This window comes from Zingiber officinale, chromosome 6B (genome assembly GCF_018446385.1).
Source record: "Zingiber officinale cultivar Zhangliang chromosome 6B, Zo_v1.1, whole genome shotgun sequence".
Taxonomy (NCBI): Eukaryota; Viridiplantae; Streptophyta; class Magnoliopsida; order Zingiberales; family Zingiberaceae; genus Zingiber; species Zingiber officinale.
In genome coordinates this window covers 136,768,846-136,796,425 of record NC_055996.1, presented here as the reverse complement: position 1 = coordinate 136,796,425, position 27,580 = coordinate 136,768,846, and the positions used below count along the sequence as shown (strand labels likewise).

General features: G+C 39.4%; 3 protein-coding genes across 11 annotated transcripts; 2 read left to right on the top strand and 1 right to left on the bottom strand.

Moving 5' to 3' along the window:
- Positions 1–629: 629 nt before the first annotated feature.
- LOC121989802 (serine carboxypeptidase 24-like) lies at positions 630–15,874 on the top strand. Of its 5 annotated transcripts, XM_042544063.1 has the most exons (16): positions 1,424–1,622; positions 1,727–1,891; positions 8,410–8,513; positions 8,590–9,040; positions 9,768–9,901; positions 10,010–10,134; positions 11,849–12,002; positions 13,992–14,099; positions 14,174–14,269; positions 14,347–14,439; positions 14,510–14,595; positions 14,704–14,966; positions 15,040–15,189; positions 15,272–15,367; positions 15,428–15,533; positions 15,619–15,874. In XM_042544063.1, coding segments are annotated over exons 4-16 (1,557 nt in total). In that variant the 5' UTR covers positions 1,424–1,622; positions 1,727–1,891; positions 8,410–8,513; positions 8,590–9,038; the 3' UTR covers positions 15,763–15,874. The 5 variants fall into 5 exon arrangements, with proteins under 5 accessions (XP_042399994.1, XP_042399995.1, XP_042399992.1 ...); XM_042544061.1 differs by lacking the exon at positions 1,424–1,622 and adding an exon at positions 823–1,404 and having other exon boundaries at positions 15,272–15,533; XM_042544058.1 differs by having other exon boundaries at positions 1,422–1,622; positions 15,272–15,533.
- On the bottom strand, positions 15,617–19,153 carry LOC121989801 (putative leucine-rich repeat receptor-like serine/threonine-protein kinase At2g24130). Its single transcript, XM_042544057.1, has 4 exons — positions 18,896–19,153; positions 16,601–18,589; positions 16,008–16,519; positions 15,617–15,758 (listed from the first exon to the last, which is right to left on the bottom strand). Exons 1-3 carry the CDS (start codon positions 19,137–19,139, stop codon positions 16,092–16,094), a joined length of 2,661 nt encoding a protein of 886 aa, XP_042399991.1. The 5' UTR covers positions 19,140–19,153; the 3' UTR covers positions 15,617–15,758; positions 16,008–16,091.
- A 2,298-nt stretch (positions 19,154–21,451) lies between these two features.
- Positions 21,452–25,887, top strand: LOC121989800 (pentatricopeptide repeat-containing protein At4g30825, chloroplastic-like). 5 transcript variants are annotated; one of them, XR_006114325.1, is made up of 3 exons: positions 21,452–21,574; positions 21,690–24,738; positions 25,302–25,887. XR_006114325.1 is itself a non-coding variant. In XM_042544056.1 (2 exons), the coding sequence occupies exon 2, from the start codon at positions 21,714–21,716 to the stop codon at positions 24,597–24,599; it is 2,886 nt and encodes a 961-aa protein (XP_042399990.1). In that variant the 5' UTR covers positions 21,452–21,574; positions 21,690–21,713; the 3' UTR covers positions 24,600–24,989. The 5 variants fall into 5 exon arrangements, 1 of the variants encoding a protein (XP_042399990.1); XR_006114323.1 differs by having other exon boundaries at positions 25,294–25,887; XR_006114324.1 differs by having other exon boundaries at positions 21,690–24,749.
- The last annotated feature ends 1,693 nt before the right edge of the window (positions 25,888–27,580 follow it).

Genomic DNA, 27,580 nt, shown 5'->3' with positions numbered 1-27,580 from the left:
CTACCAGCATTTTCAGTTTTTTTTGTTTGCTTTCAGGTAATAATGTAGCGGTAAGATAAAAATTAACGAATAAATTTTTTTATGTCGTCCTAATGTGAATACTTCTCAATTTCAGTATAAATTAAATTATCTAATACCAACTAAAATAGAGGCATTTTATCCAACATAATGCCGCACGCCAAAGGACAAATTCCCCCATGGCGCAGGGAAACACAGCGGAGACCACCCATCGCCATCCTGACACCGGGGCCCACACACAGACACGCACTCTCTATCTCTCTCTAAAAAGAGGGTCCCACGGCGGAGCTGTCAAGGAGACCACCGCGCCGCGGGTACAGATACGGGTAGACCAGCCTCGTCCGCAAGGTGCCCCGCACTCCATTGATCGTACGGCCCGGAGACGTACGCCATGCACATCCGGACGAATGGACGGTCGTCGTCGTCCGCAATCCGCCAAAACAAAGATGTATATTAAAGAAATATTAACTGATTTTCTCGCTCCTCGTTGTCGTCGTCTACTCCACCACGTAATTAATTAATTAATTAATTATAATTGAGAGGACAAAGTAATGTCGCAAAATGTAATTAAATTTTAATACGAAATCAGTAAGCCACGCTCCTCGAATGGCGACCCGTGCGAGTGACAAGCGATAAAAGGATCGGCTGAGCGCAGGCGAGGCGAGGCGAGGCGATGCACGAATGCCTTGCCCTAGAAATAGAATTGAAAGCAGCCAACGGCGACCGCGTACGGTGCTAGCTTTAAGGTTATGGGTTCCTCCTCTCTTCGTCGTCGTCCTCGATCGATCCGTGTTTTGTTTTGCGATCTGTGTGATTCGATCTATTTTGGTTGATTGTTTGGTTGCATTGCGCCGAGGCGATCGGCCGCCGGGGTCGTGATCTGGGTTGACAGAAGAGAGTGAGCACACGGCGGGGACGGCATCGCGGTGGTGCTGTCGCTGTGGCGTGCTCACTTCTCTCTCTGTCATCTCCATCTCCCCGGGCCGGCGGCGGTGACGCCGGTGAGGGAAAACTAATCGATCGAGGTCTTCCTTTTGTTCCCCCTTTGGAGATGATATAGAAAAACGGTCGAGGGCTGGCAATGGACTTGGTCTTGCTTATCTCGTGTCGGCCATCTGCTGCTCTCTGGCCGATACGTTCCATCCGATGGGGTTTCCGAGGCAGGGGTTGCAGTGTATCATTTTATGGCGTAAACGTCTTGGGGACTTGATCGTGCTTTCTTCCTTTCTAATAATCGTTGTTGAAAATGCTAAACCTGATGGATCAGACCGAAGAAATGGAAAAAAAAAAAAAAATTTTTTAAGGTGGATCGGCGTGTGCAAGCGTGACTTTTGAGATGAATAATACTTTGGATGGCGACTGGAATTGGATAACGATTGAGGGGAGGTACGCATAACATCCCAATCTGTATCTCCTGCCTCTTGTGCGGATTTAACAGACATCACTGTTAACTTTGTTTTCTTTCTCAAAGCTCTTCTTCCTCGTCTTCGAATTTCTTTTTCTTTTTTGGGTTTTTTTTGTGGACTCCTCCCTGCTTGCTTTCTAATACGTTCTTATGACTTTCTGATTTCACGCTCTCGATAAGCTTCTGCCTCTATTTCTTAGTAGGTCTTGTTTCTCTCTCCTCTTTCCTGTGCTTTTCAAGTTTTTTCATTTAATTTTATTGCTAGATCTGATGTTATTTCTTGATTTTTTTTATTAACCTAAGTTTTAAGAAGCTGAAGGCTGCTTCGGACATGTTGGTCCCCGATTTCTGGGTCGTTGGCTCCGTTTTTGGTCAGTGGCGAAGCAAGTTGAGGAAGCAAGTGCATCCGAGTGGAGTTTTTGTTCCTTGGTTCATAACATGTTGGGTAGAAGGCTTCGATAGCTCGAGGTATGCAATAGCTTCTTTTCTCCCATCGTCTGATTTTATGTATTGTTCTCGCCCAACTTTGACAATGTTGTTCATGGTTCTTACGAAGAAAAATTATCAAAGAGTGGTAATAAACCTGTGTTTTTTTTTAATTTTTTGCTACATATTTGATCTCATTTCGGAACCTCGCGCGATGAATAACACTGAAGAGTCGCAAAGATTCAAACAAATTGTCACGCGCATCACGTCAAGCTGTGCACGATTATGAGCAGCAGATTCAAATTTTTATTTATACCTAAAAAATTTAAAGCAATTATGTTGAAATGATCCAGCATAGGTAGATTTTTTTAGTAGTTTATCTGGAAGACGCAAAGACTGTTTTTCAACTTCAATGTAGAATAAAAAGTAGTAATTATTTTTTTATTAATCAAATAACAAGTAGTAGAGGACCTTTGTTGGTTTAAGGTGTTTTACACCGTCGGGAATACAGTGATGAACCATGCCATCGTACCAGAGAATGTATATCCCATTAGTAATTATTATTGGACCTTTATTGATTTTAAGTTTTTTCGTGCCATGGGGAATACTGTGATGTGAGCAATGCTGCTATGCCATCATGACTGGAATCGATTATCTTCTCATTACTAGTCGTTAGAGCACATTTATTTGTAATTAAGATTTTAAAAAATTAACCACAGAAAAGATTAGCTATCATTGAACAGTTTAGTATAGCCGCTAGAACAAAGTTTTATAGTTTCTATATTCTTCCATTGAAGTAACTAAAATTCTTTTTTTGTTATTTGATTTTGTTGAGAATGCTTCAAATCTTTTACCATAGTAAATGTACATAGCTACATTCATTTATTTCTATCCGACCCCAGATAGTTTAGGCTCAGTCTTTGTTGTTTCTTATATTATGACCACAAACATTACCTTCTTTAATAATTTAGTTGTACTGCACAATACTACACCTAATATGTATAATCGGATAAAAGTTCTTAGACACTCAACATTGAGGGTGAATGAAAAATAAAATAAAATAATCAGTTTCAGTCTTGGGTGGGCTAGGTTATGCTTTTTCCCTTTTCTAATTTATGGCAAAGACATGACCGATATAATGAATATCAATGTGCATATCGACAATTCATAGAACAAGTCTAATTATTGTATTTGTTTGACCTCAATTAGGATGACATACTTTCCCTTTGTTTACTTCACTAGTATTTGATTGATCCTACATATCTTTGTCTTAGAGAATTATTTTCTTCTAGATGACAGTAATTTGAAACATGAAAATGATCATCAGTGAAGTACGGATAATTAGCAAAAGGTTGTACAATAAGTTAACTTCAAAGATGGTTTATTAATCACCACCTCTTTATGATCAATTTCCTTAATGTCCTACTCCCATTTAACTTTAGTTCACAATTGAATTGGGTAAGAATTGGAAGGTAGGTAAGTTGGGCAGTATATGGGTACAGCTTTGATACAGTAAAAAAGGAAAAAAGTAGTGTTATACATCTAAAAAGGAAGGCAACTCTTTAAGATAGGCAAGTTCATTTAAACCTTTTTGCCATTGTTTTGGTTCATATATTAAATCATACTCACTTTCTAATGTTAAAAATGTTAAAATTCAACAAACTTTTGTTTGGTTACACTGGGCTTCTAAATGCAGAAATATATTAATCATGGCTACCTCTTTACCCACTATATATGGATCCTGATTATCAACAATTGTTTTGTTATTCTAGGCTATCAACTAACTCTTGTTACACTTGGTTATCCACAAACTTTTGTTTTGTTACACTAGGCTATCAATAATTATTGAAAACTCATAGCATATGTGTGCCTATGTGTGCATGCGAGTGTGTAGTGTGTATTTGTTAATTGTGAAGGCACTTCATAAGCAATGGAATAACTATACTAGCGACAGAATAAGTTGCTGTTGGTTCATGGAACTCATCAGTAGTGAACTTGAATTATTGGATGTTCCACTGAGACCAGAAAATCTCTTGGTGGAAAATAGGAAATTACGCCCATCCCCAGCTTGTTTGGACCACATTAAATTTGAAAGTTCAGTTTCTCTGGATCAAATTACTGTGCTTGCTACAGGCCTATGCAGGTAATATTAGAAGTTACAGGAAACCTGTCTTGCGGTATTCGAATTGGTGGTAGGTAAAACATCCTTACTATTGAATACATTATTCAGTCAATTAACCATGGATGAGAAAGTTTTCAGTTAAGGAATGGTTAAACAAGCTCCATTATTTTTGGAACATTAGTTTCTGTCTTTTTTTTTAAAAAAAAATGGGATGCATAAAATTCTACCAAATAGCATTGCTGGCAATGGATCAAAAGCTAGAAGATAAATGGTTTATTTATTTATTATATATATTGATCCTTGTTAATTTGTTGGAAATATCATTGAGGTTGATTTTAGGAGAGACCAAGTATTTAGTGGAGTGGATTATGTAATATGAATATTTTTGTTGCTTCTCAGTTTTGGGCATTAGGTGAGATTTTGGGGAAGTGATCCAAAAAATATTAAAATTAATTGCTAAATCTGAGGATACTAGCTTCATAAAATAGCTACTCGTACAAATTCCCTGTCAAACAACTATCTAGATGTTGGAATTATTCACTGAAAGATTCTGAAGGGTATGATGATGACAAACAATGTTGTTTTCTCGAGCTGGATGAGCACACTGTGCACAAGTGGAGTGTTGCTATATATCATCATATTGATAGTCTATATGACACATGAAGGCAATTATGCAAGATGACTTGGAATGTCTAGAACAACACTAAGATGTAGTTTCTGACATTCCATGCATCAAAGTGTGAAATAGATCTTTTACTTCTTTTCAAAAAATTGATAGGGCGGCCATCATCTTTGCTGAGTTTGCTTCGCTTCGATGATGATGATTTACAGCGGAATACTCGGAGCTAAGCTTCTCCAAGGCTAACAAATAGAATTTGCTTGGTATCCACCTCAAATGAGATGACTAATCCAAGGATCCGACCCTCTCTCACACATCCATTATGTAAATACTCCTTTTCATAAATAATTCAGAGGCGGAAAAGCCTCGTGCAAGCTCACACACAAAAATACAAGAAGAAGAACAAGAAGAAACTATTATAATATGAAATATTACAAGATTTACAACAAATGAAGCTTCTTACTTCTTGCTTGTTGAACTTGGAAGTGCAACAATACTTCATTCTAAGCCTCCAAGAACTGGTGTGAAGTCGGTGAGAAATATGGACGAGAGCTCTGATGAAACAGCGCACGAAAAACCTTTTTCTAGGGTTACCGTTGGCGCCTTAATCAATTAAGAATCTCCTTAATCGCTTATGCCTTTGCATCCTGCTCAGAATGACTATATTTTCAACCTTAAGCGATTATTCTAATCGCTCAAGTGTTCTTAATCGCTTAAGAACCCTACTGTTCGATCGCGAGAAACCTGTAAGTGATTACCCTAATCACTTAAGATGTGCCTAATCAATTAGCATAATCGATTAGGTACCTTTTTTTGCACTTGCGAAAATTGGCTTAATCGATTACTATAATTGACTAAGCATGTCGTAATCGATTACGACCCTTTCTGTTTCCTCATAGAGAGGTCCTTGAGCAATCACCCTGATCGTTTAAGGCCTGCTGAATCGCTTACCCTAAGCGATTCAACAACCCTAGCTCCTGAACTCGAGTCCAAGGGTTTCTTGCCCAGCATCCGATCAACCGTGACCTGTTGGGATTTCCTTGTGCCTAGTATCCGATCAACCTTGACATGTTGGGGCTTCATCACCAAGTGTCCAGTCAATCTTTTTGTTGGGGTTGCAAGGTTGCAAACATAGTCCCATATTGGAAACACATGGAAAAGATCATGGGTTTATAAGAGAAAAGATATCTCCATTGGCATGAGGCCTTTTGGGGAGAGCCCAAGAGCAAAACCATGAGGGCTTAGGCCCAAAGTGGACAATATCATGCTATTGTGGAGATATCTAAATTCTTTTCGATCCTACAATTGGTATCAGAGCCCGGACTGCCAGAAGGTTTAACCACCGACTGTGCACAAGAGCTATGGTCTGATTGAGCCATGTGGGTACAATATTGACCTCGAACAAACAAAGTGGGGACTCCTATGTTCGGATCAAGAGGACCAGACACTAGGCAAGGAAGTCCTAGTAGGTCGGGTGGACCGAGGGGCAGGAAGACCTGGTGGGTCGAGGATCGGATGTGGGAAGCCTATGGTCCTTTGTTTGAGGGGGGGATTGTTGGGGTTGCAAGGTTGCAAACATAGTCCCATATTGGAAACACATGGAAAAGATCATGGGTTTATAAGAGAAAAGATATCTCCATTGACATGAGGCCTTTTGGGGAGAGCCCAAGAGCAAAATCATGAGGGCTTAGGCCCAAAGTGGACAATATCATGCTATTGTGGAGATATCTAAATTCTTTTCAATCCTACACTTTTGACTCACTTGGACTCTTCTCCTCCTGCCAAGTATCCGGTCAACCTTTGACCCACTTGGATTTTTTTCCTTGTGCCAAATCTTCGGTCAACCTTGACCCACTTGGACTAACCGTCTCGTGCCAAGTGTTTGATACTCCATGACCAACTTGACTTCCAAACACTAGGTGTTCGATTAACTTTGACTCACCTGAATTTCCTTATGCCTGGCTTCACTCACCAGGGTTTTTCACCACATGGCTTCATCGTCACCTAACTTCACTCATTAGGACTTTTCACCTGATTTCACTCACCAGGACTTTCCACCTGGCACTAGGGCTTTTTAACCGTCTGACTTCACTCATCAGGACTTTCACACCAAGTATCCGGTCAACATTGACCCATTTGAATTTTCTTCTTCTTCCAACCATCCCGTTAGTCTTGCTCTTGCCTAACCTTCAGTTAGGACTTCCCAGTCAAGTATCCGGTCAACCTTAACCTACTTGATTCTTCTTCACATCAAACTGGTCAAACCTTGACTAGAGGGGAATTACACCAACAATCTTCCCAAATGGACAATTGCACCTGCAATCTCCATATATTGTCAAATATTAAAACTCAAACATCAAGATCCATGCTTAGTCAAACTGGTCAACCTTGACCTAGGGAAATTGCATCAACAATCTTAATGTATTTTTTATAGTTTTCTTGGTCTCATGTTATATCATTGTACTAGTAGTCCCTAATAACACGTATAGGCAATTAGGCATAGATGACTCTAGGGCAGTTTCAGAAGTTCCTTTGAAATGGGAAGTAAGTCTCCTACTTGATTCGAGAAAGATCGATAGGATGGGGACACCATCTTTGTTTTGTTGATCTATTTCAATTTGCAGTGTAATTGAACTGGTTCTCAATTGTTGTTTGCACCACTTTTATTACATGTGTCACACGACTGAAGAATCTTATATTTATGATTGATTCATGGAATTTTCAGTTTTGATAGGATGTTATATAGTTGCTTTGGATTGATTGATCTTTACCATCAAGTGAACTCTCAGCCAACAACCCTAATCAACTCGACTCTTATCAAGCATAACCCAGAGTATTATTGCATACCATTACAATGCTTATATCCTTTCTCTCATCGAGTGAACACCATATATGCATGCATATACTTTGTAGTTGTCTGAGCTCTCTAATTTATCACAACGCCAAAAGTACAAATATCTCATGAAACATAAAACGTACTAATGTAATATAATGCTATTCAATTTACATCTAATCAGAATAGGATTTTACAGTTTGATTACAGAAAACTAATGAATCCAAGTTCTTCTGTTATGTAGTTATGATTACTGAAATAAAAACCTATGCTAATTCTGACCTCAGGAGCACCAAACGCCTTGAGAACACTTAATCCTAGAGGAAAACTTGTATCCCTAAATTCTACAACCTTCTGTAGTATCTAGCCATCCCTTTTTAGGAATCGATTTAATTCCATTTAAATCTTGTATTGGCTCACAAGGTTAACCCTGGAATATATCATATTAACACAACCACAGTCAAGTTCTGGCTTGTATGAAGTTCTAAATCTGCATATATTTTCATACACTTATCTTACACAAATCAGATAGTAGATTGAAAGAATTTGCACTAAATAACCATCATATAGATTTGCGAATCTTACATTTAATGTGAACCTTGTTAATGGCACTGCTCAACCTTTCCACTTCATTATAACTGCTTCATGTTTTTTTTTTATCTGATATGGTAGCGGTAATGCTCTAGCGTCCATCCTTCTTTAGTGGGGATTTGTTGCATTATCTTACTTTCTTCTCTTTCCATAAGAAAAATATACCACAAATCTCCTAGTGTTTGCTAGTGAATCATTTCATAACATCTTGTCTGATAAAAATTCTCTATCTCCACACTACACCAATGGCACCAAAAGATACTGGCAATTTCCGGACACAGAAATACTCGTGTAGAATGGTTTTGGCTTATGCCTAATCCACATGGAGAATTCAAATTTTTTTTAACAAAAGAATATAGTTTTATGCACAAGATCTTAACAGTACCATTTTACAGGTTCTATCACCGTACAGGTTCTTGAAGGTTGAAATGAAATTTGTAGCAATGTGGATGGTTTTCCCCGTCCAACGTCTTAAAGTTAATGGGCCAAACAGAACAGGGTAGAGGGCCGCCGAACCAGATACTTTACTAACGAAGTTATTCATTCCGGGTTTAACCGCCGAATCACTACTTCAGGCTGATCGTGACCCTCTTCCAGTGGACTTCCGTCAGGATGCCTCCACGCTTCCATACCCCATTATGGAGCCGTCGACGACAGACGCTAGACCCTGGTGAAGACCCTTGCCCATGATAGCTCACCTGTCGGGACCTCCGTCTATTCCGACTTGTGTGACCTCCTGTATTGTCTTGTAGCAGGTCAAGTTTGGCTCTTTTTTAGCATAAATATTTCCATAATTCTTTAAAAAAGTATGTCCTTCCGTTTTCTTTCTTTCTCCTCTTTTTCTCTTGATGGATGCCAGGAGGTGATTTCCAGACTGAACGAAGCAAATCAGGAGAGGATGATGCAATTATTGTTTGGAAGTAGCTGCTATGTGAGCTTTGCATAGTGACGGATGATTCGAGGAAAAAGTTTTTGACATTGGAGACGGTATAATTTGACATGCAAGACTGAATCACCCCCTCGTATGTATGTATCTTCCCTCCATGTTTGGCTTGAGATTTTGTCATATGGATTTTAACCAGCATCAAATATTTTCTATGATCAATTGAATTGTCTTTAATCTTTTTTTTTCTTTAATCGTTTGTGCATGTGTGTTTGTAAATCTCATGCTCTGGCATACGTACATTCATCTGATAATCTGGAATAGTGAATCATTTTCATATCTAGCTGTCTTCCACAGTATGTGCAGTTAATATTTCAAGTAATATTTATGGTTCAATCTGTAAACCTTTGCTTTTCTCTAGCTTATAAGTTTATAGGGGTCTCTCATTTGTTTATGTGGTCCAGCATTTCTCTAGCTTATAGGGCTCTTTTAACTTGTTTGTTTTTTCTTGCAAACATGGAGAACATCCTTGAGGCAAAAGGGCTTGTCGGCATCCAATTGAAAAAAATGATGTAATTATTGCATTCTTATTGTTATTTACTATGTGAAGCTTGGCAGAATTTAGTTGCAACAGAAGGCTCATCAGATTGAGAAGTATGCAGGAACAAATTCGTCAGAATGTCATTGTTATTCACTGTGGGAGCATACTTTGTTTCATCTTAGAATTAAGTTCCTAATAAGTTTATCATCCATTCTCTGTAACCAGAGATGTTATAGCTCAATCAAAGATAGGAAATTACAGATTGGATTTACAGTCAACTCTTAAGTCTTATCTGACAACGCGACTTACCCTTGAAACTTTTTGGCCAGGCCCATTCTACAGGTCAGTAACAGTTCTTGTGCATGGGCTGCTGCAAATGATATCATCGTTCACCAATTAATTGTCTTTATACTGAAACTGCTGGCTGTCTCATCCTACAACTCAGCTTCCTTTAAGTCTGACAGTTAAGCCATTAAATTCTTCCTCTTCCTCCCAATGTGATGGAAATTGGAATGAACTATTGCTGCTCAAGAAACCAGGCTATTCATATACTGAAGCTATTTCTTTCCAGCTTTCATATCATACTGCAGAAGCGTTGGAATGACAACTGAAGTTAAAAGGAACATACACAAGAATTTTCTTGGTCTTGCGTGCACGAGAAGTACATGTATATTATATTTGGATTTCATTGATGAGGTATATCAAATTCCTAAAAACACTTTCAAGCCTAGTAATTCAAATGACATTTTTCCTTGCATGTTGTGAGCTATTTGTCTTTTCAGTAAATTTTGTTGGTCAAAATCTGGCCAGTTAGAAATGAATTGTAATACATGCATGTAATTAATATATAAATATGATATTACTAAAATGTTCATGTACATGCATGTATGTACTACCCCTTGTCATTTAGTACTACACCTTGTCTTTTTTTCTGAAGGGGATGCATGCATGAGTGTCGCATGCATTTATAGTGCAAACTTGAAAATTGTTACTGAAAGGTGAGAAAGGAGAACTTAAGAAGCAAGCCACTCTTGATTAGTATTTATGTTTAAACCAATTTTGGCCGTTGAACTTTTATAAAGCTCTCACCAATCCTTGGAGACAGAGGGGAAACTGTCTTGCACCTTAAGGCACATGAATGAAAATTTACATGCTTATTAATGAACTCGCCAGACTTGGTGCCCTGATCCCTTTGACCATGGATTCCTCTCCTGATCCTGCATTGTTCATTTATTTCGCCTCCAAAAAAAAAACAACCTCGAGTTTGAGTATAAATTCTTCTTGCCATCTTTCTACATCTTAATATGTCTGCTGAACTTGTTCAGTGCATGCAATATATCTCAACTTTGTAAGGTAATCGTATCAAAACATAAGAAATACAAAAGACCTTGCTATATCACACTGAAAGTGAGGCAAACTCCCCCATAAATCCGGGTATGATTTAATAATGAGACACTGTGGACTTTTGGGGTACGAAGATCTGTTAAAAGTTTGACCAGCTCTATTGGCTACATCTTAAAAGGAGAGATGTCGTTATGTTGTAATAAATGCAGTGCCTAGCGTATCACCGTATTAATTATATGCTGATCTAGGAAGCTCCATCCTGCCCATCCTTATCTGTTCAACTTAGCTAGTAGGCAAGGAGAAAAAAAAATGGATCCGGCAATAAAGTGATCTAAGATATTTATTTGTTTTTGAGTCAAATGGTCAAAATCCCTCGTGAAGAAGGGCATGAGGGTCCCTTCATTGCTGTTGTGACCATGCAGCACCATTTTCACCATGACACAATGTATACGAAAAGAAAGAAGAAAAGGTTAACATAGTGGGGTTCATCTATTAAATCCATCTGTTTTGGTTGTTAGGTTACATATTATGTAACCATTAGGTAACTAATATTTTTTAAACAAAGATTACAGTGAATTAAGGTTATGTAAATTACAAATAATGCCTTCTAGATGTGAATGAACTTTAGTCTTCAGCTGTTCATCCTTTCCCTGCGCCATCTAATTTGCTGGACCACACCCACATTACAACAAATGCAAGTTGAGATACAGAGAGATGCATGATCAAACTTTGCATTTATGGTACTGTTGTTGCTTTGCAGTAAATTCTAATGTCTTCTTCCCTTACCTTTTACCTATTCACCTACATACATGTGAAAACTTTTATAAGCATTTAAGTCCTTTAAAATTTTGTCCTCCTTTCTCTCACTATATATAGACCTCTTCTCCTTCCAGTTGATCCATATGCTATACACACTATATAACCACACACTTTGGGAATGGGTCAAGAGTTTATTCTTTTCACAATGAGGAGATGCCTCTCCTCTTTGCTTCTCTTGTTCATCTTGCCTTTCCTCCTCCTACCGTTGTCTACTACTGCCATGACTGATGAACAAGCTCGTGATCAGATCTCGGCCCTTCCCGGACAGCCACCAGTCTCCTTCTTGCAGTTTTCCGGCTATGTTACGGTGAACAAAGAGCACGGCAGGGCTCTCTTCTACTGGCTTACGGAGGCTGCTAGCTACTCGGCCAAGAAGCCCCTGGTTCTTTGGCTCAATGGAGGTCAGTCTTTCTTCATACATCTTTCAGTGGCCCCTTATATCTGATTGACTTATTAAGTACTAGTTTATCATATATTTTTTTCAATAAACTGCTTGTTTAATCAATGGTGGCAACTGCTTGTTTAATCAAGAAACTTGAGCATGTAAATTGATTTGATTTGGGAAATAGCATTGATTCCATGATGATGAGGCTGTTGTTGGTATGACAATAACTGCACGCAATAAATGCACAGCCCAAACACAATTTATTACTCCACTTTCCACGTGGCAGGTTCTCTAGCATCTAGCCGACAAAACAGGTGTCATGAAATCCAATAGGTTTAGATGCATTGCTTGCTTAAACTATCCACTTTGCCTTGTAAATTAGTACTGGTTTTGTCTACTGCGGTGTGATTTTCATGCAAACTGCACATCCACAATATTTGAGATCTTATTGAGTGTTCAATTTTGGCTCATATATATGATATGTCAACTTGGGAAGCAGTGATAGTGATGGATCATTAATATTCTGTAGACAAAAGGTACAAGACTTCCTCTATGATTCCTTCTTCTCTTGCTGCTGTCAGCTATTCTAACTGCTTGCACATAATATATGGGTTAAGTTATAATGTCTTGTTTATATATTCATCAGCTTTTCTCATGCCCACCTGCTTGACTACTCATGAAAATGTGAAGGAAATTAAGTTGGGTCTGTGTGAGAGAGCATATTCTCTGTAGATCACTAGTGTTGTCTGCAGAGGCGTGCATCACATATGGTGGTGTAGGAGGATGAAGTTACTTTGTGCAATAATAACTTTTTGGGTCAAATTATAGATGTGTTCCAACAAAGCCTTCGTGTGTCCCACTGATTTATTTTTTAAAAATGTTTTTGATGAGAAATTTACCAGAATAGGCATGCATCTGATTATTTTTTTTTTCTCTTGTCATCCTTGGATTATATTTATCAGATTCATAAATGTAAGAGTAGATAACTCTTTGAATGTTAGGGTGTCAAGAACTCGAACAAGTAATTTTAAATTTGAAAGTCTCAAGGACCATGTTGTGTCAGATCATTGCATTGCCATTCACAGACTTCTATACGCCACTGATGCGGCAAACAAACAAACAAACAAAAAAAATGACCTTAGCTTATCTGAAAACAAAAAAACAAACATTGTGCAAACCAATTAAATGATGTGGTAAATTCTATCTTTCTTTTACTTCAACATTTCAGAAGGTCAGATTCATGTGACTTCACTTAATTTGGTTTCTACTGCACAAAAGATGCAAAGCTGCAAGAAGTTGCTTCACTTTTCCTCCTGCAAAATTCTCTTTGCTTCTTCCCATGGCCATCATCAACTTGAGAAAAAAACCAAACACATAAAAACAACAGCTTTGTTTGGCAACTTTTTTTACTCAGCTTTGTGCATTATTATTTCTCCCTGCCAACTTTTGGATTATTCACCTGGACAAAAAGAATTAGCAGTTGCCCTGTCTCCCCTCCTCAAGCTTCCATGTAAAACTTTTCCACCATGGCCTGTCTCTGTCTCTGAGCTGGTTTGCTTCATTTTCAAAGGGCATGCAATTGTGCTTCCACCATTAACTAAAGTGGAGGCTTAGTATCATCATGCTGTGTGTTGAACCTTACATGTTTGACTGCACCAAAAACTTAAGAGTAATTTTTTGATATTTTTAAAGTGAAGAGCATTTTTTAAAAAAATTTTAAAGTCAAAATTAGGTTTTTCATTTACTTTTTTGTAATGTGACTCTTGAGTGTCCACCTTCCATTATTGGTTCCACCCTCCAAACTTTGTGCCCACTGCTCGTCCCATCTGTCAATGTAATGCTTTAGTGGTAAGTATTTATTTATCTTATTTTTAGTAATGTTCTTTTTCTTTTTCTATTTTTTTAACAAAAATAATATGATACTCTGGGCAGTTTTACTGTAAACCAAATATTTTACAAGCTATAAAGCTTTTGATGAGCCGGTCGCATATTTGTTTCAACCCAGGACCGGGATGTTCGTCGGTGGCCTACGGCGCATCCGAAGAAATTGGACCATTCCGGATCAACAAAACCGGTTCATCTCTCTACCTCAATAAGTTCTCATGGAACAGAGGTTAGCAAAACATTTACAGCATAATTCTTGGTTCAATGCAAATCCCAGCACAAACATTCTTATGTGAACAACAGAAGCAAACTTACTGTTCTTGGAATCGCCGGCCGGAGTTGGTTTCTCCTACACCGACACCGTGTCCGACCTTAAGAACTCCGGTGATGAACGCACAGGTAATCGATGAGATAACAAACAGTGAGATTTTTCCTCTGAAAATGTTCAATCAAGTTTATTTATCTATTTGTTGCAGCTCAAGATGCCTTGATGTTCTTGATCCATTGGATGTCAAGATTTCCACAATACAAGAATCGAGATTTTTACATTTCCGGAGAAAGCTATGCAGGTAAAACTATATATATAAACTCTCTAAATATTGAATTTAATACCATCTTTATGTTTTGGCTTTGTTGCAGGACACTATGTGCCTCAACTGGCTAAAAAGATTGTTGAATACAACAAAGCTTCTTTGAAACCTTTTATCAACCTCAAAGGAATTCTTGTGAGTTAGCTACACTTTTCATGTTTCTCTTCATGATGAGGTCGAGCCATAAGATCGCGCAACTGAAAGCCGTTCTCATGCAATCTATTTACAAGCTTATTTTGGCAGGTAGGCAATGCAGTCACAGACAATTACTTTGACAGCATTGGCACGATCTCATACTGGTGGACTCACTCCATGATCTCAGACCAAACGTATCGATCGATACTCTCATCCTGCAACTTCAGCTCTCCCAAAGCATCCCACGAGTGTGACCACGTCGTTAGCTACGCAATGAACCACGAGTTCGGTGATATAGATCAGTATAGCATTTACACCCCTTCCTGTGTTGCTTCATCACCCAAGAACACAACAAGGCAACACAAAATAAGGTTCGTGCAAACATTTTCCTTTTAGCAATGATTCAATGGCCTAACTCATTTCAGATTGAAACGAGTGCTGCAGGTTTAAGAACACTCTCATTCATGGTCGCTCCTCCTTCGGCTATGACCCTTGCACCGAGAATTACGCAGAGAAATACTACAATCGACAAGATGTTCAGAAGGCAATGCACGCCAACACCACGGGCATTCCCTACAAATGGACTGCATGCAGGTGCGTTCACATAATAGCTAAATCCGACATTGCGTATGTTCGAAAACCATTTTCGATGAATACCGATCGGTCTCTCATCCAGTGATATCTTGATCAAGACATGGGCCGACACTCAGATTTCCATGCTTCCAACCTACAAAGAGCTGATAGCAGCCGGACTAAGGATATGGATGTTCAGGTACCCACTCACACTTGCTCAAAGAAAACAATGTGTAACCATATCCATTGTGCATTGCAGTGGCGACATCGATTCGGTAGTTCCTGTGACCGCGACGAGGTTTGCCATCAGCCATTTGAGGCTGAAGATCAAGATCCCTTGGTATCCATGGTACTTGGAAAGGCAGGTAATTTTCTAAGAAAAAAAGACTTCACTTTAATTGTTTTTGGTGTAAAATTGTCAAAAAAATTATATATACAAAAGAATTTCAGGTTGGAGGGTGGACTGAGGTGTATGAAGGGATGACATTTGCTTCAGTGAGAGGTGCAGGCCATGAGGTTCCACTTCTCCAGCCAAAGAGAGCATTCCAACTCTTCTCTTCATTCTTGGCAGGGAAACCACTGCCCACCTCCTAATTAATCAATAATTAAAATTAATTAATTGTAGTAGCAAACGATTTAAATTGTTTGCTAATATCGCTATCATTCACTAAATATTATAAGTTTTACAAATGAAAAGGAAGATAAATTGTGGATTAGTGGAAACATTTGATCTCTATGAGATTTGGTTAAATTCTAGTTCGAATTATGTAAGAAAATAGAGAGAAAACTTTAATATAAAATGTATTTTTTATTTTATGAAAATATAATCAAATTCACACCTTGGCAAACGGGCAGCGCGCGCGCGCGCGCGAATCTTAAAGCAAACAAGCTCCTATCGGGTTAATCGCGTCCGTCCTTGATCGCTACCCGTAGTCCGACGAGGCGGCTCCGACGCTGGCCGACGACATCCCGATGCTCGACGTGAACGTCGCTGTGGCGTCGCCGGCGAGGTATTGCTTGAGCCGGTCCAGATCGTCGGCGGCGTCGAGCATCGTCGGCCGATCTGCTGGGCTCTCGTTGGAGCAGACGAGCCCCAGCTCGAGCAGCTCCGCGATCGCGATCTCCCACATCTTCTTCACCTCCTGGCTTCGATCGCTCACCTCCCTCATCATCGTCGCGTCCACCGCCGCTTCCAGCTTGCTCTGGCACCCCCGCCTCGCCCACCTCTGCAAGCTCACGCCTTCCCCGAACATGTCGTCGGTCGGCCTCTTTCCGGTGACCATCTCGAGCACGAGAATCCCAAAGCTGTAGACGTCGCCCTTGGTCGATGCGCTTCTCCCATAACCATACTCTGCGTCGAATCCAAACGCAATGAAATGTATGATTCGAATCATTAAAAGGGGCGACAATTTTGAATTTTTAGGGTTTGTACCTGGAGCAACATAGCCAATCGATCCATGGAGAAAGTTGGCGGTTGAGTTGGCTGTCGCCGTCGCGGCCTCCGCGCTCCCTTCTTCCGCCGTCATCACCAACCTCGCGATCCCGAAGTCCGACACCAGCGCGGTCATGTCGTCGTTGAGTAGAATATTGCTGGGCTTGAGATCGCAATGCACGACCTTGGCCGGCGAATGGTGGTGCAGATAGGCCAGGCCCTCGGCGACGTCACTGCAGATGTTGACCCGCTCCTGCAAGCTCAGCCGCGAGCTCGGCTCCCCCTTCGGATAGAGATGGCTCTCCAGGCTTCCGTTCGCCATGAACGGGAGAACCAGGGCCTTGAAATCCGGGAGACTGCACGCGGTGATGATCCTCATCAGGTTCCTGTGCCGAATGTTCTTCAGGACCTGGCATTCCCTCTTGAAGCTCCTCGTGGAGTTGCCGGATTGCAGTTGTAGGACTTTGACTGCTACCGCCGTGCCGTCTCTAAGCACTCCCCTGTAGACTTGGCCGAAGCCGCCGGATCCTACCAATCTGCTCTCCTCGAACCCTCCCGTTGCCTCCACGAGCTCTCTGTAAGTAATTCTCGGAAAGCCCGAGGTAATACTCAAGAAAAGATTCTTGCTTGGATCGTCTCCTTCGCGTCTTCTCCTACTCCTTTTTCTCATGATCATGTAAACTGTTCCACATATGACAGTGGCCATGAAAGCTACGACAGTCACAATGCTGACCAGCAATATCAGTCCCAGGCGAGAATGCATTAGGCCTCTCTTGTGTCGACAACTGGGAATTCCATTTCCAGGCAGCGAGCCACAGAAACGGTTACCTCTGATCCGATCAGACGTCAACAAGTTGAAGATTCCACCTTCGGGTAAGGGTCCGGAGAAGTTGTTGAAGGAGATGTCGAGTAGTCTGAGGCTGGAGCAGCGCCGCAGAGAGTCTGGAATTGGTCCTGAAAGCTGGTTAAAAGACAAGTCCAGTGTTTTGATGCTTAACAGGCTTCCAATTGACTGAGGAATTGATCCTTGTAAACTGTTGTGCGACAAGTCCAGCAGCTCAATTACCACACAGCCTCCCAAGCTTTGAGGAATCTCACCGCTGAAGTTGTTGGATGACAGATCGATTGCGCCAACCTTGTTCATCTGTCTCAGCTCTGCGGGCAGCTGCCCTTGTAATAAGTTGTGTGACAGATTGAAATATACGAGCAGTGAACTCAAGCTCGCAACTTGAGCTGGAATATCTCCTGTGAGCCTATTGTAGGACAGGTCTAAGAGCTCCAACTTTGTGTCTCCTAGGCTTGGAGGTATGGTTCCGGTGAGCTGGTTTTCGCTTAGTTTGAGCTGTCGCAGTTGAGTTAGATCTGCAAAGGCTGCTGGAATTGTACCATTGAGCTTGTTTTTTGATAAGTCGAGGAGGCCAATTTGACTTAGAGCAGGAGAAGGGATTTCTCCAGACAAGGAGTTGTTGGACAGCCAGAGCCTCAGTAACTTAGGCATCAGGAGTATTTCTGACGGAATTGAACCATGCAAAAGATTGTTTGACAGATCTAGCCATTCCAAAGTGACAAGCTTTGTCAAGTTTGCAGGGATTGTTCCTTGAATTTGATTGTGACCGAGATCTATCTCAGAGAGATTGACACCTAAAAGACCAATAGTTGCAGGCAGTTCTCCTCCCAGATGATTACTTGCCAGTTCTAGCTCCTCCAGATGAGTCAAGTTTGAAATGGCGTCAAAGAAGGGGACAAGATTGGAGTTGCGATCGTCACTAGAGAAATTGTTATAGGAAAGGTGGAGTAGCTTCAAAGAAGACAACTGCATCAAGATGTACGATGGTAATATCCCGCCGAACGAGTTGTTCTCAATGTCAATCTCCTCCAGCATTGTTGAATTGGTGAGGTATGCAGGGATGCCACCGACGAGTTGGTTGGAATACAAAAGAAGGTTAGTCAACCAAGGAAGATGGTATCCAAGCTTTGAAGGAATGAAACCTGTGAACAAGTTGGTCGAAAAGTCGACATAGCTCAATTTTGTGCAATTGTACAAAAGACTAACAGGAAGCTGGCCGTGGAGCTTATTATAGCTAAAGTCAATGAATTCAAGGTTTGCAAGCATTCCAAGGCTCTCAGGAATGCTTCCTTGTAGGTCATTTTGCTTCAGAGCAAGCACCTGTAGCTGAGACAAAGATCCAAATTCCACAGGAATGGATCCTCTGAGGGTATTCACCGACAATTCAAGCAGTATGAGCTGAGAAAGATTGGACAAGGACGGGGAGAGGGTGCCTACCAAGGACTTACCTTTAAGAGTAACTCTATTCACTCTTTGAGGGCTTAGGCTACAGATGATGCCATTCCACTCGCAGACATGATTCTGCCGACTCCAGTTGCTGAGCGCGTTTTCCGGATCAGAAATTATGCCTTTCTTGAACTCCAGAAGCGCAGATTGGTCTGTCCAAATTGTGCCACTCTGATGCAAAGGAAGAACAGATGGAATGAAGAGGAGGAGAGCAAATTTAACCAAGACAATCATGTGGCAATCCATCGAGACGAGGTTATGTTATTAGTGTGTGTTTACCTGCTGCAATCTTCTTAAGCAATGATGCAATGTAGCACTCTAATCCACAATCACAAAGGTGGAGGAGGATGAAAGGGAACTGGTCTGTGGATATCTCTATCAATATGATGGCACACTTCAGTGGTAAGTCAACTAATGAAAAGATTTCATATAAATCATCAAAAAAAAGGAAAAGAAAAGAGAATTTGAACATGAAACTTCTATATTTTCCTGGAGGTTCTTAATCTTTTGTCATTGCTACTAAGTGATGTGTCTTGCACTGCATTTGGCTTTTCAAGGTTTGTCTCCCACAATGTCGTAATGCACGAGATGCTAAAGAGGGTGGAGAAGATGGCTGATGTCCCATTATTCATTGTGGCCAATGCTTGTTGATGATGCCGCCACTTGACAAAAGGCAATTTGAATGATCTGCTGCTGCTGCTCTTGATGGCCTCTGGATGTGAAGATAATGCGTTAGGCAATTCAGGTGATCCATCTTGCTCCCTTTTTCCAGTAGTGATCCATCTCTTTCGTTCCTTTCTCTTGATGTGTTACTTGCTCAATGGATCCTCCAAGTAATGATTGAAGATCAGAAAATACTTTTTATTTTTATATTTTCAAGTGTGGTTTCAGTTAAATATATAGGATAAAAATAAAAAAGAACACCTATGTTTAATGGGCGTCTCTTTTATAAAAATCGTCAAATAAGAATTTCATCATATATTTTATTCCGAGAATATCATTATTCTTAGAACTGTTATAGCTACTACAGAGTGATCAAATAATTTGGTGAACGGAAACGGAATTTCCTTTTGGTCGAACCTGAGTCCTACCTTTGTTTTTTTTGAACCCATTAAAAGTTTAAAAAACCATGGGTTGTAATTTTATTCTAATCAAAATTACAATACATACAAAACTATTATATCAAAATATCGTCAAAATCATTTAAATTCCATTAAATTCATTTAACTTACTTAGAATTACTTTAAAATTTTTATAGAAGTTGCTATAGTATTGTAACAACTAATATAATATTATTACATTATTACAGTGTTGTAATAACTACTTAGCAGTTCCTATTACGTTGTATTGGTTGTTATAACAGTTGAACTATCTACCTAGATAGTTGATAAAAAATTTAAAGTGATTTCGGTCAAATTAAAATAATTTTGATAGTATTTTAGTAATTTTGACAAAGTTAATAAAAATATTTTGATGTAATAGTATTTATAGTAGTTAGTCAAACCTAATATATATATATATATATATCCGTGAGCCCCTTACGAGCACCAAGTCTATTTACGTTATATATATATCCGTGAGCCCCTTACGAGCACCAAGTCTATTTACGTTTACAGCTTATGGTTCAGTGTTTATGAGTTAGGGAATAAGAGTTAGGATAAAGTATTTAAGTCAAAGGAAATTAAAAAAAAAAATACACTTGGGGGCCTAGCATTGCTTGGATAAAGGTGTGACATAATATTAGAGTAAAAAATAATATCGTTCATCCTAAATGATCATTATTATTGATTTCATGATAAAATATAGATAGATAAATCATAAGAGATATTTTGTCCTAACACAATAACTCTTTACATTTAGGAGGTTAGACATCCATGATCCAACGAGACATTTTGCTCCCACTAAGAATGGACCCCAAGATCTATCGGAGCAAACATTTGAGCAAAAGGTAATAACGTTTACCTTAGGCAGCCTAGTATCTTCGGCCCTCGACTAAATATAGGTTGGTAAATCATGAGGGGTATTTTATCCTAGCACAATGACTTTTTACACGAGGGAAGTCAGACACCCAATGAGGTCTATTCGAGCAAACATTGGTGACAAAAGATCATACGTTAACCTTCGGTACCTCACATAATCGATTCCATAGTCATTTATAGAAAGATAAATTATGAATAATTTTTTTCACCACTTAAATAGTAAGCATTAAATGAAGAAACTCGTCCCTGGGGTTATGATGTTATGGTAGGACATCCAGATTATCACCTACAGTTTAATCCCCAACTATGACATATTTATAGAAATCTAAATTATCATCCGATTTACCCTAATGACTGATAAAAATTTTGTATGGGATTAGATCGGTCACTCAGGACCTAGTTTTGTTTTATTCGTTAGTTTATCCTTCCTATACTTGATGACCTAGATCCGGCCCAGTTTCGGTCTATGGCAGCCCAATTCATCCAAATACATCCGCCGTTTGTATGGGACACGTGGTGACCATCCAACGTGCATCGTGATCTGGCGATGGAGAAATATCTTGCGAACAAAAGAGAGATAAGAAAACCAACGAATCGCTGGTTCCGCTCTTCCCTATAAATTGAGTTTGTGTTAAAAATCTTCAAATCCTTTTTATTTTTTTCCTCTTCTGCCTGCTGCTTCGATCCGCTCATGCTGTCCAGGTGCGCTTTAGCGCTTCTTCTCCTTCGATCGCCCCTTTATTCTGTCTTCTGTGCATTTGGATTCGTGGTCTGCTCGTTTTCCTGATCGATTCTTGTACTTGGTTTGTGGTTTCAGGTTGCAGTTTCGTTAGACGATCGCATGGGTTCGCTGAAGATTGCTGCCGGTTGGGATGTCCACGAGCTGAAGCAACGCAGTCAATTGGGGAACCCTAACTCGTGTGCGGTCGCTTTGCTTTGTTTCGACTCATCAAAATCAGGCTTTGGCTTCAGGTTCATCGTGGGCAAGAAGAAAGCAGGCAAGCAGGGTTCGAGCCGACTGAATGTAGGTAATCGGGAGAAGACTAGTTTGATTTCTTCTTATGAAGACGCGAGTGGTTTGTCGCTCAAACGTAGTGTTCGATTGGAGAATTTTGTGGTTTGTGGATTGGATAGGAACGATGGGTCCATTTTGGCCAATGGATCTGTCAACAAAAATGACGGGAATATGAACCTCAAGAATCCGGTCTCAAAGACGTTGGATCTTCAGGATAAGACCACAAGTCCAAGGAACAGGAGGAAAATATGGAATCGGCTCCAGAGAATGCAGAAAGCATCACAGCAGAAAGTTTCAAGTGTTATTCCTACAAGCAAGGATGTGTTTGAGAAAAGGATTGCTGAAGGCGATATTGATGCAGGAGAATCTAATGCTAATCCTGATTCTAGTATGGAACACTGTAACTCTATTCTTAAGCGCCTTGAGAAGAGAAGTGAGGAAAAGACAGTGCAGTTCTTTGAATGGATGAGGCAGTATGGAAAAGTCGGAGAAAATATTGATGCTTATTGCTTAGTATTGCGAGCCTTGGCGAGGAAGGAGGATTGGTCTAGAGCCAGTATGTTAATTCAGGAAATGACTTCTGAGTCCCTGTGTGAATTGGATGTTAAGGTCTTCAATCCACTAATATATGTATGTGCCAAAAGGGGGCTAGTTGGATGGGGAACAAAATGGTTTCACATGATGTTGGAGAAGGGCATTGATCCTAATGTTGCTACGATTGGCATGCTTATGGCACTTTACCAAAAGAAGTCTTGTCTTTCTCAAGCTGAATTTGCATTTGGTCACATGAGAAGATTGAAATTGAAATGCATCAAAGCATACTCATCCATGATCACCATTTGCACGCGCCTCAGGCTGTACCACAAATCAGAAGATATCATCAGGGTTATGAACGAAGAGAAAATCCTTCCAGATACAGAGAACTGGTTAGTGCGCCTTAATGCTTACTGTCAACAAGGTAAAACAGAAGAGGCTGAAGCTGTGTTGAAGTCCATGCTCGAAACTGGGATGCCTCCCAATATTATTGCATATAATACCTTGATCACTGGGTATGGGAGGGTTGCTAACATGAAGGCTGCAAAGCATTTATTTCAAAATCTTAAAAGTGTTGGTTTAAATCCCGATGAAACCACCTATAGGTCCATGGTTGAAGGTTTTGGCAGAACTGACAACTATGAGGAAGCATTGTGGTACTATGAGAAACTTAAAAGTTTAGGATTTCACCCAAACTCTTCCAACTTCTATACTCTAATTAATCTGCAAGCTAAATATGGGGATGTGATGGGCACTACTCAAACACTTGAAGATATGAGAATAGCAGGTTGCCAATATTCTTCAATTGTTAGTAGTCTTCTTCAGGCTTATGAAAAGGCAGGAAGGATAGAAAGTGTGCCTCAAATTCTAAAGGCATCTTTTTATCAGAAAATATTGTTAGATGCTACGTCATGTTCTATTTTAGCTATTGCCTATGTGAAAAATTCATTGATTGATGATGCTTTAAGAGTTTTAAAGGAGAAAAAATGGGAAGATACTAGTTTTGAAGAAAACTTGTATCATCTATTAATATGTTCTTGCAAGGAGTCTAGCCATTACGAGAATGCAGTCAAGATCTATCTGCAGATGTCTGATTCTGGGTTTAATCAAAATCTTCATATAACATGTTCTATGATTGATATCTACAGTGCCATGGATAGGTTTAATGAAGCTGAGAAGTTGTACCTAAAGTTGAAAGATAACAGTGTCACCCTTGATATGATTGCCTATAGTATAGTGGTGAGGATGTATATCCGAGCAGGGTCCCTGGAGAATGCTTGTGTGGTATTGGAAATGATGGAGAAAGAGAAGAATGTAGTCCCCGATACATTTCTATTCCGTGACATGCTTCGGACCTATCAACAATGTGGCATGACACATAAGTTGGCAAATGTCTACTATTGGATACTTAAAAGTGGAGTTGTATGGGATGAGGCAATGTACAATTGTGTTATAAACTGTTGTGCCCGTGCCTTACCTGTGGATGAGCTCTCAAGGTTGTTTGAGGAAATGATGCGGAATGGGTGTGCCATCAACACTGTAACTTTCAATGTAATGCTAGATGTCTATGGAAAAACCGGAATGCTTAAGAAGGCTTGGAAAGTATTTTGCGTGGCCCACAAGCAGGGGTTGGCAGATGTTATTTCCTACAACACCATCATAGCAGCATACGGAAAAAGCAAGGATTTCCAGAGCATGGAAACTGTTATTGACAAAATGCAATCTTCAGGTCACCCTGTTTCCTTGGAAGCATATAACTGCCTGCTGGATGCATATGGAAAAGATAACCGACTGGTGGAGTTCCATGATATTTTGCGTAAGATGAAGGAAGCTCAGTGTATTTCTGATCATTATACTTACAACATTATGATAAACATCTACGGGACAAAGGGCTGGATCAAAGAGGTTGCTTGTGTGCTTGCTGAACTGAAGAATCGTGGGCTTGAACCTGATTTGTATAGTTACAACACCTTGATCAAGGCATATGGAATTGCTGGAATGGTAGAAGAGGCTGTTAATGTGGTACAAGAAATGAGGAGTAGAGGGATTAGACCTGACAGAATAACATATTCCAACCTCATAACCTCCCTCCAAAAGAACGAAAGTTTCCTAGAGGCTGTTAAATGGTCACTGTGGATGAAGCAGATGGAATCTCATTCTGAGCTCTGCCCATCATAGATCTGCCAGCCAGTAATTGCGTGCTATGAATGATAAATATGACTCTGCTCCAATCAGATAGGACCTTTTGTGTCTGAATATAAGAAAAAGGCCATCTGTCTTAACTTTATTTTTGCTGTAAATGAGAATTCTCTACAAGGTAAGCTTCAGGTTAGTGACTTCACTGCTTATCCTTGTCTACATCTTCCGGTCCATATGTAATTATATATATCATCTTGTAAGCATTGTCTATAGGCTAGCAATTTCTAAGCAAGACAGATTCAAGTTCTCATATTGATCTTCAAGGATTCCTGATGTTATTTGTATAACTCATCTCATAGATATTCAACTATTTATAGGAATGTCTGAAAAAATCAACTATTTAATCTGATTTACATTCTTCTTCCCTTCCATACTGTATTTGTTCAGATAATCCATAGTTTTTTCTTAAAAGAAATATTATTTATTACATTTGCACCTTGCTTAAATTTGTCTGAACTTGGCATTTGGGCCAAATGCTCATTTTTTTATAGCTTGGCATTCTCTACAGACAAATGAACATGTTTTGATACTTATTGCATGAACTGGAAACTGTGTTTCTGTTTCCACTTCATAGTTACTAACACAAGTTTTACACAGATTTATGCTGTCTTTTGAATTCATTGGGAAAAAAAAATGAAAGCTTAACTATGAAAGACACTATCCTTTGTGCTAGGAACGCAGATGTTCAGCAAGGGAAGGCTACTTGAGGATTCGGGCCACCGTAGTGAATGTTCAGGGAGCCTCTAGACGATGAGCAATTTTCTAGAAGGTGAGTACAAACTAGCAAATAGCAGTTCTGGATGAGAATGATCACACTGATAATAAAGCAATAAGTACGTCCAAAAGGTGATCACAAGCAAGCGAAACACTGACATGGATGATCCCAGGGCTTATTAAGTCTGAATTTGAGGGAGAGATTTGTTGGGCGTTCTAATATTCAACTTGATGTTCCGTCTCACAATCAATACTCAGGCAAATCTTAATGTGTGTTTCACGAATGATGCATTCATTCGACGGCAAGAAATAGCAACAGGCGGCATTATTAGTCAATCCAAGGTATTTTACTGAAGATTGGTGAAGTTTATCAATCAATTCACATCTCATTTCATGGTCAGAGGTGATGATTTCGTGTGACGATCCAAATATTCTTGTAGTCTATTTCTTTCCGTTATGGCTTTTTTTTCTGCGATGCAATGTGAGATTTCGAGGGAACACTTGCAAATTCCCTTGTTTGGGGTATATGTGAATCATTTTCTCTAAATTTGGTGTGTCCTTTGTGTGTTGAATGTTTGAAGAATTTGTTCAGCAACTCGATATGGGTCAGCACAACACATGTATATAATGTCGGATCCACACCGCCCAATCCAATTTACATCTCTATATGAATTTAAAATCTACCAAAGAGAAAAAGAAAAAAAAAGACCATTTACCTATTTGTCTTCACTTTCTTCGACCAACCATTGATGATATCGTAATCCAATAAATGGTGCCAAGAAAAATCTGAAAGGACAAGATCATATCTCCATGTTGGAAGAATCCAACCAGAAGAAGAAAGAAGAGCTCACTTGATGAGACTATATTGATGAATGAATCTTCCTGAAATGAGTTGACATGCAATTTATGTGATCCAGAAAACATTATATTTATATGAGTAGATTAGATGGAGGATTAAAAATATGTCTCATTCTTTAAAGTGAAGTGAACCTTTTTCTATGATATCTTTAAGGGTGTGTTTGGTTCATGGTTATTCTTGATAACTTTGGTTATTCATTCAAGATTATCAACAAAAACCTTGTTTGGTTTAGATATTCGATGATTCCTGAGTAATGTTTCATGCCCGACACGTCAGCAAAAGGGTCATGCAGCCCGGAATCAGAAAACCTTAGAAAACTAAGGTTTTTCTTGATTCCGGGGTTAACGATTTTTTTTACCAAAAATACCCTCCGATAAGAAAAAATATGGAAAAAAGAGAAAAAATGTAAAAAAAAATGTTTAAAAAATTTTAAAATTTTTAAAAATAAATAATTTTTTTAAAATAAAAATAAAAATTTAAAAAAATTTAAATTTTTTTAAAAATTTTAAAAAATTAAAAAAAATTTAAATAATTTTATTAAAAATAAAAAATTTATAAAAATTTAAAAATTTTAAAAAACTTAAAAATTTTAAAAAATTTAAAAATAAAATTTAAAATTCAAAAAATGTAAAAAAATGTAAAAAAATAAAAAAAATAAATAATATAAAAAATATAAAAACATTAAAAAAATAAAAAAGCACATAAAAAAAGTAAAAAAATATACCAGAAAAAAAAAGTAAAAAAAACATTAAAATAATAATAATAATAGTAAAAAGCACAGCCGCCTTGATCGCCTCTTCAAAGGTGAGGGAGATCTTGTCAGTAAATTTCTCCCCAAAGGCATCCGAGCGGACGAATACCTTCCTCACTTCCTCAGAGCGAGCCGATTCCCCCTCTTGATACTCTTTGAGCGCGGCCTGGGAGGCATCCCTGGCAGCATGGAGAGCCTTTAAATCCCCTTCAAATTTGAGTAGATCGGCCGAGCGGCCCTCCTTCTCTGTGGCCAGAAGGGCATCCAGATCCTTGATGCGTTGCTCTAGCCCTCTGATCTCCACCTTCATTCGGTCCATGTCATCGATGGCCTGGCGCTTCCGAGTGGTCGCCGTCTTGATCTCCTTATCTCGTTGTTTGACCACCGCTTCAAGACGAGCGACCTCGCTTGCCAGATCGGAAGCTCATTTCCGTTCGGCTTCTAGCAATCTTTTGGCCTTCTCCAGAGCGGCCGTCGGTTGTCGGTTGTCCCCTGCGGCTTTAAATTTTTTCAATTCATCCTCCAGCTCGGCCAACCGATTGCTAATGGCAATCTGCTCCACCCAGTTCTGCGAGCAAAAGCGAACAGGTTAAAAACTAAATTCAAATACACGAACAAAGGAAAAGAGCATACTCC

Excerpts from the sequence above, each read along its gene's own strand:
- LOC121989800 (XM_042544056.1), top strand. The coding sequence starts at position 21,714 with ATGGGTTCGCTGAAGATTGCTGCCGGTTGGGATGTCCACGAGCTGAAG.
- LOC121989801 (XM_042544057.1), bottom strand. The coding sequence starts at position 19,139 with ATGGATTGCCACATGATTGTCTTGGTTAAATTTGCTCTCCTCCTCTTC. Across the intron at positions 18,590-18,895 it reads GAATAGAGTTACTCTTAAAG|GTTTCATTCCTTCAAAGCTT; the intron begins GTAAGTCCTTGG and ends ACTTGTTCACAG. Across the intron at positions 16,520-16,600 it reads GATTGGCTATGTTGCTCCAG|AGTATGGTTATGGGAGAAGC; the intron begins GTACAAACCCTA and ends GATTCGACGCAG.
- LOC121989802 (XM_042544060.1), top strand. Across the intron at positions 14,440-14,509 it reads TTCCGGAGAAAGCTATGCAG|GACACTATGTGCCTCAACTG; the intron begins GTAAAACTATAT and ends GCTTTGTTGCAG. Across the intron at positions 15,534-15,618 it reads CATGGTACTTGGAAAGGCAG|GTTGGAGGGTGGACTGAGGT; the intron begins GTAATTTTCTAA and ends AAAGAATTTCAG.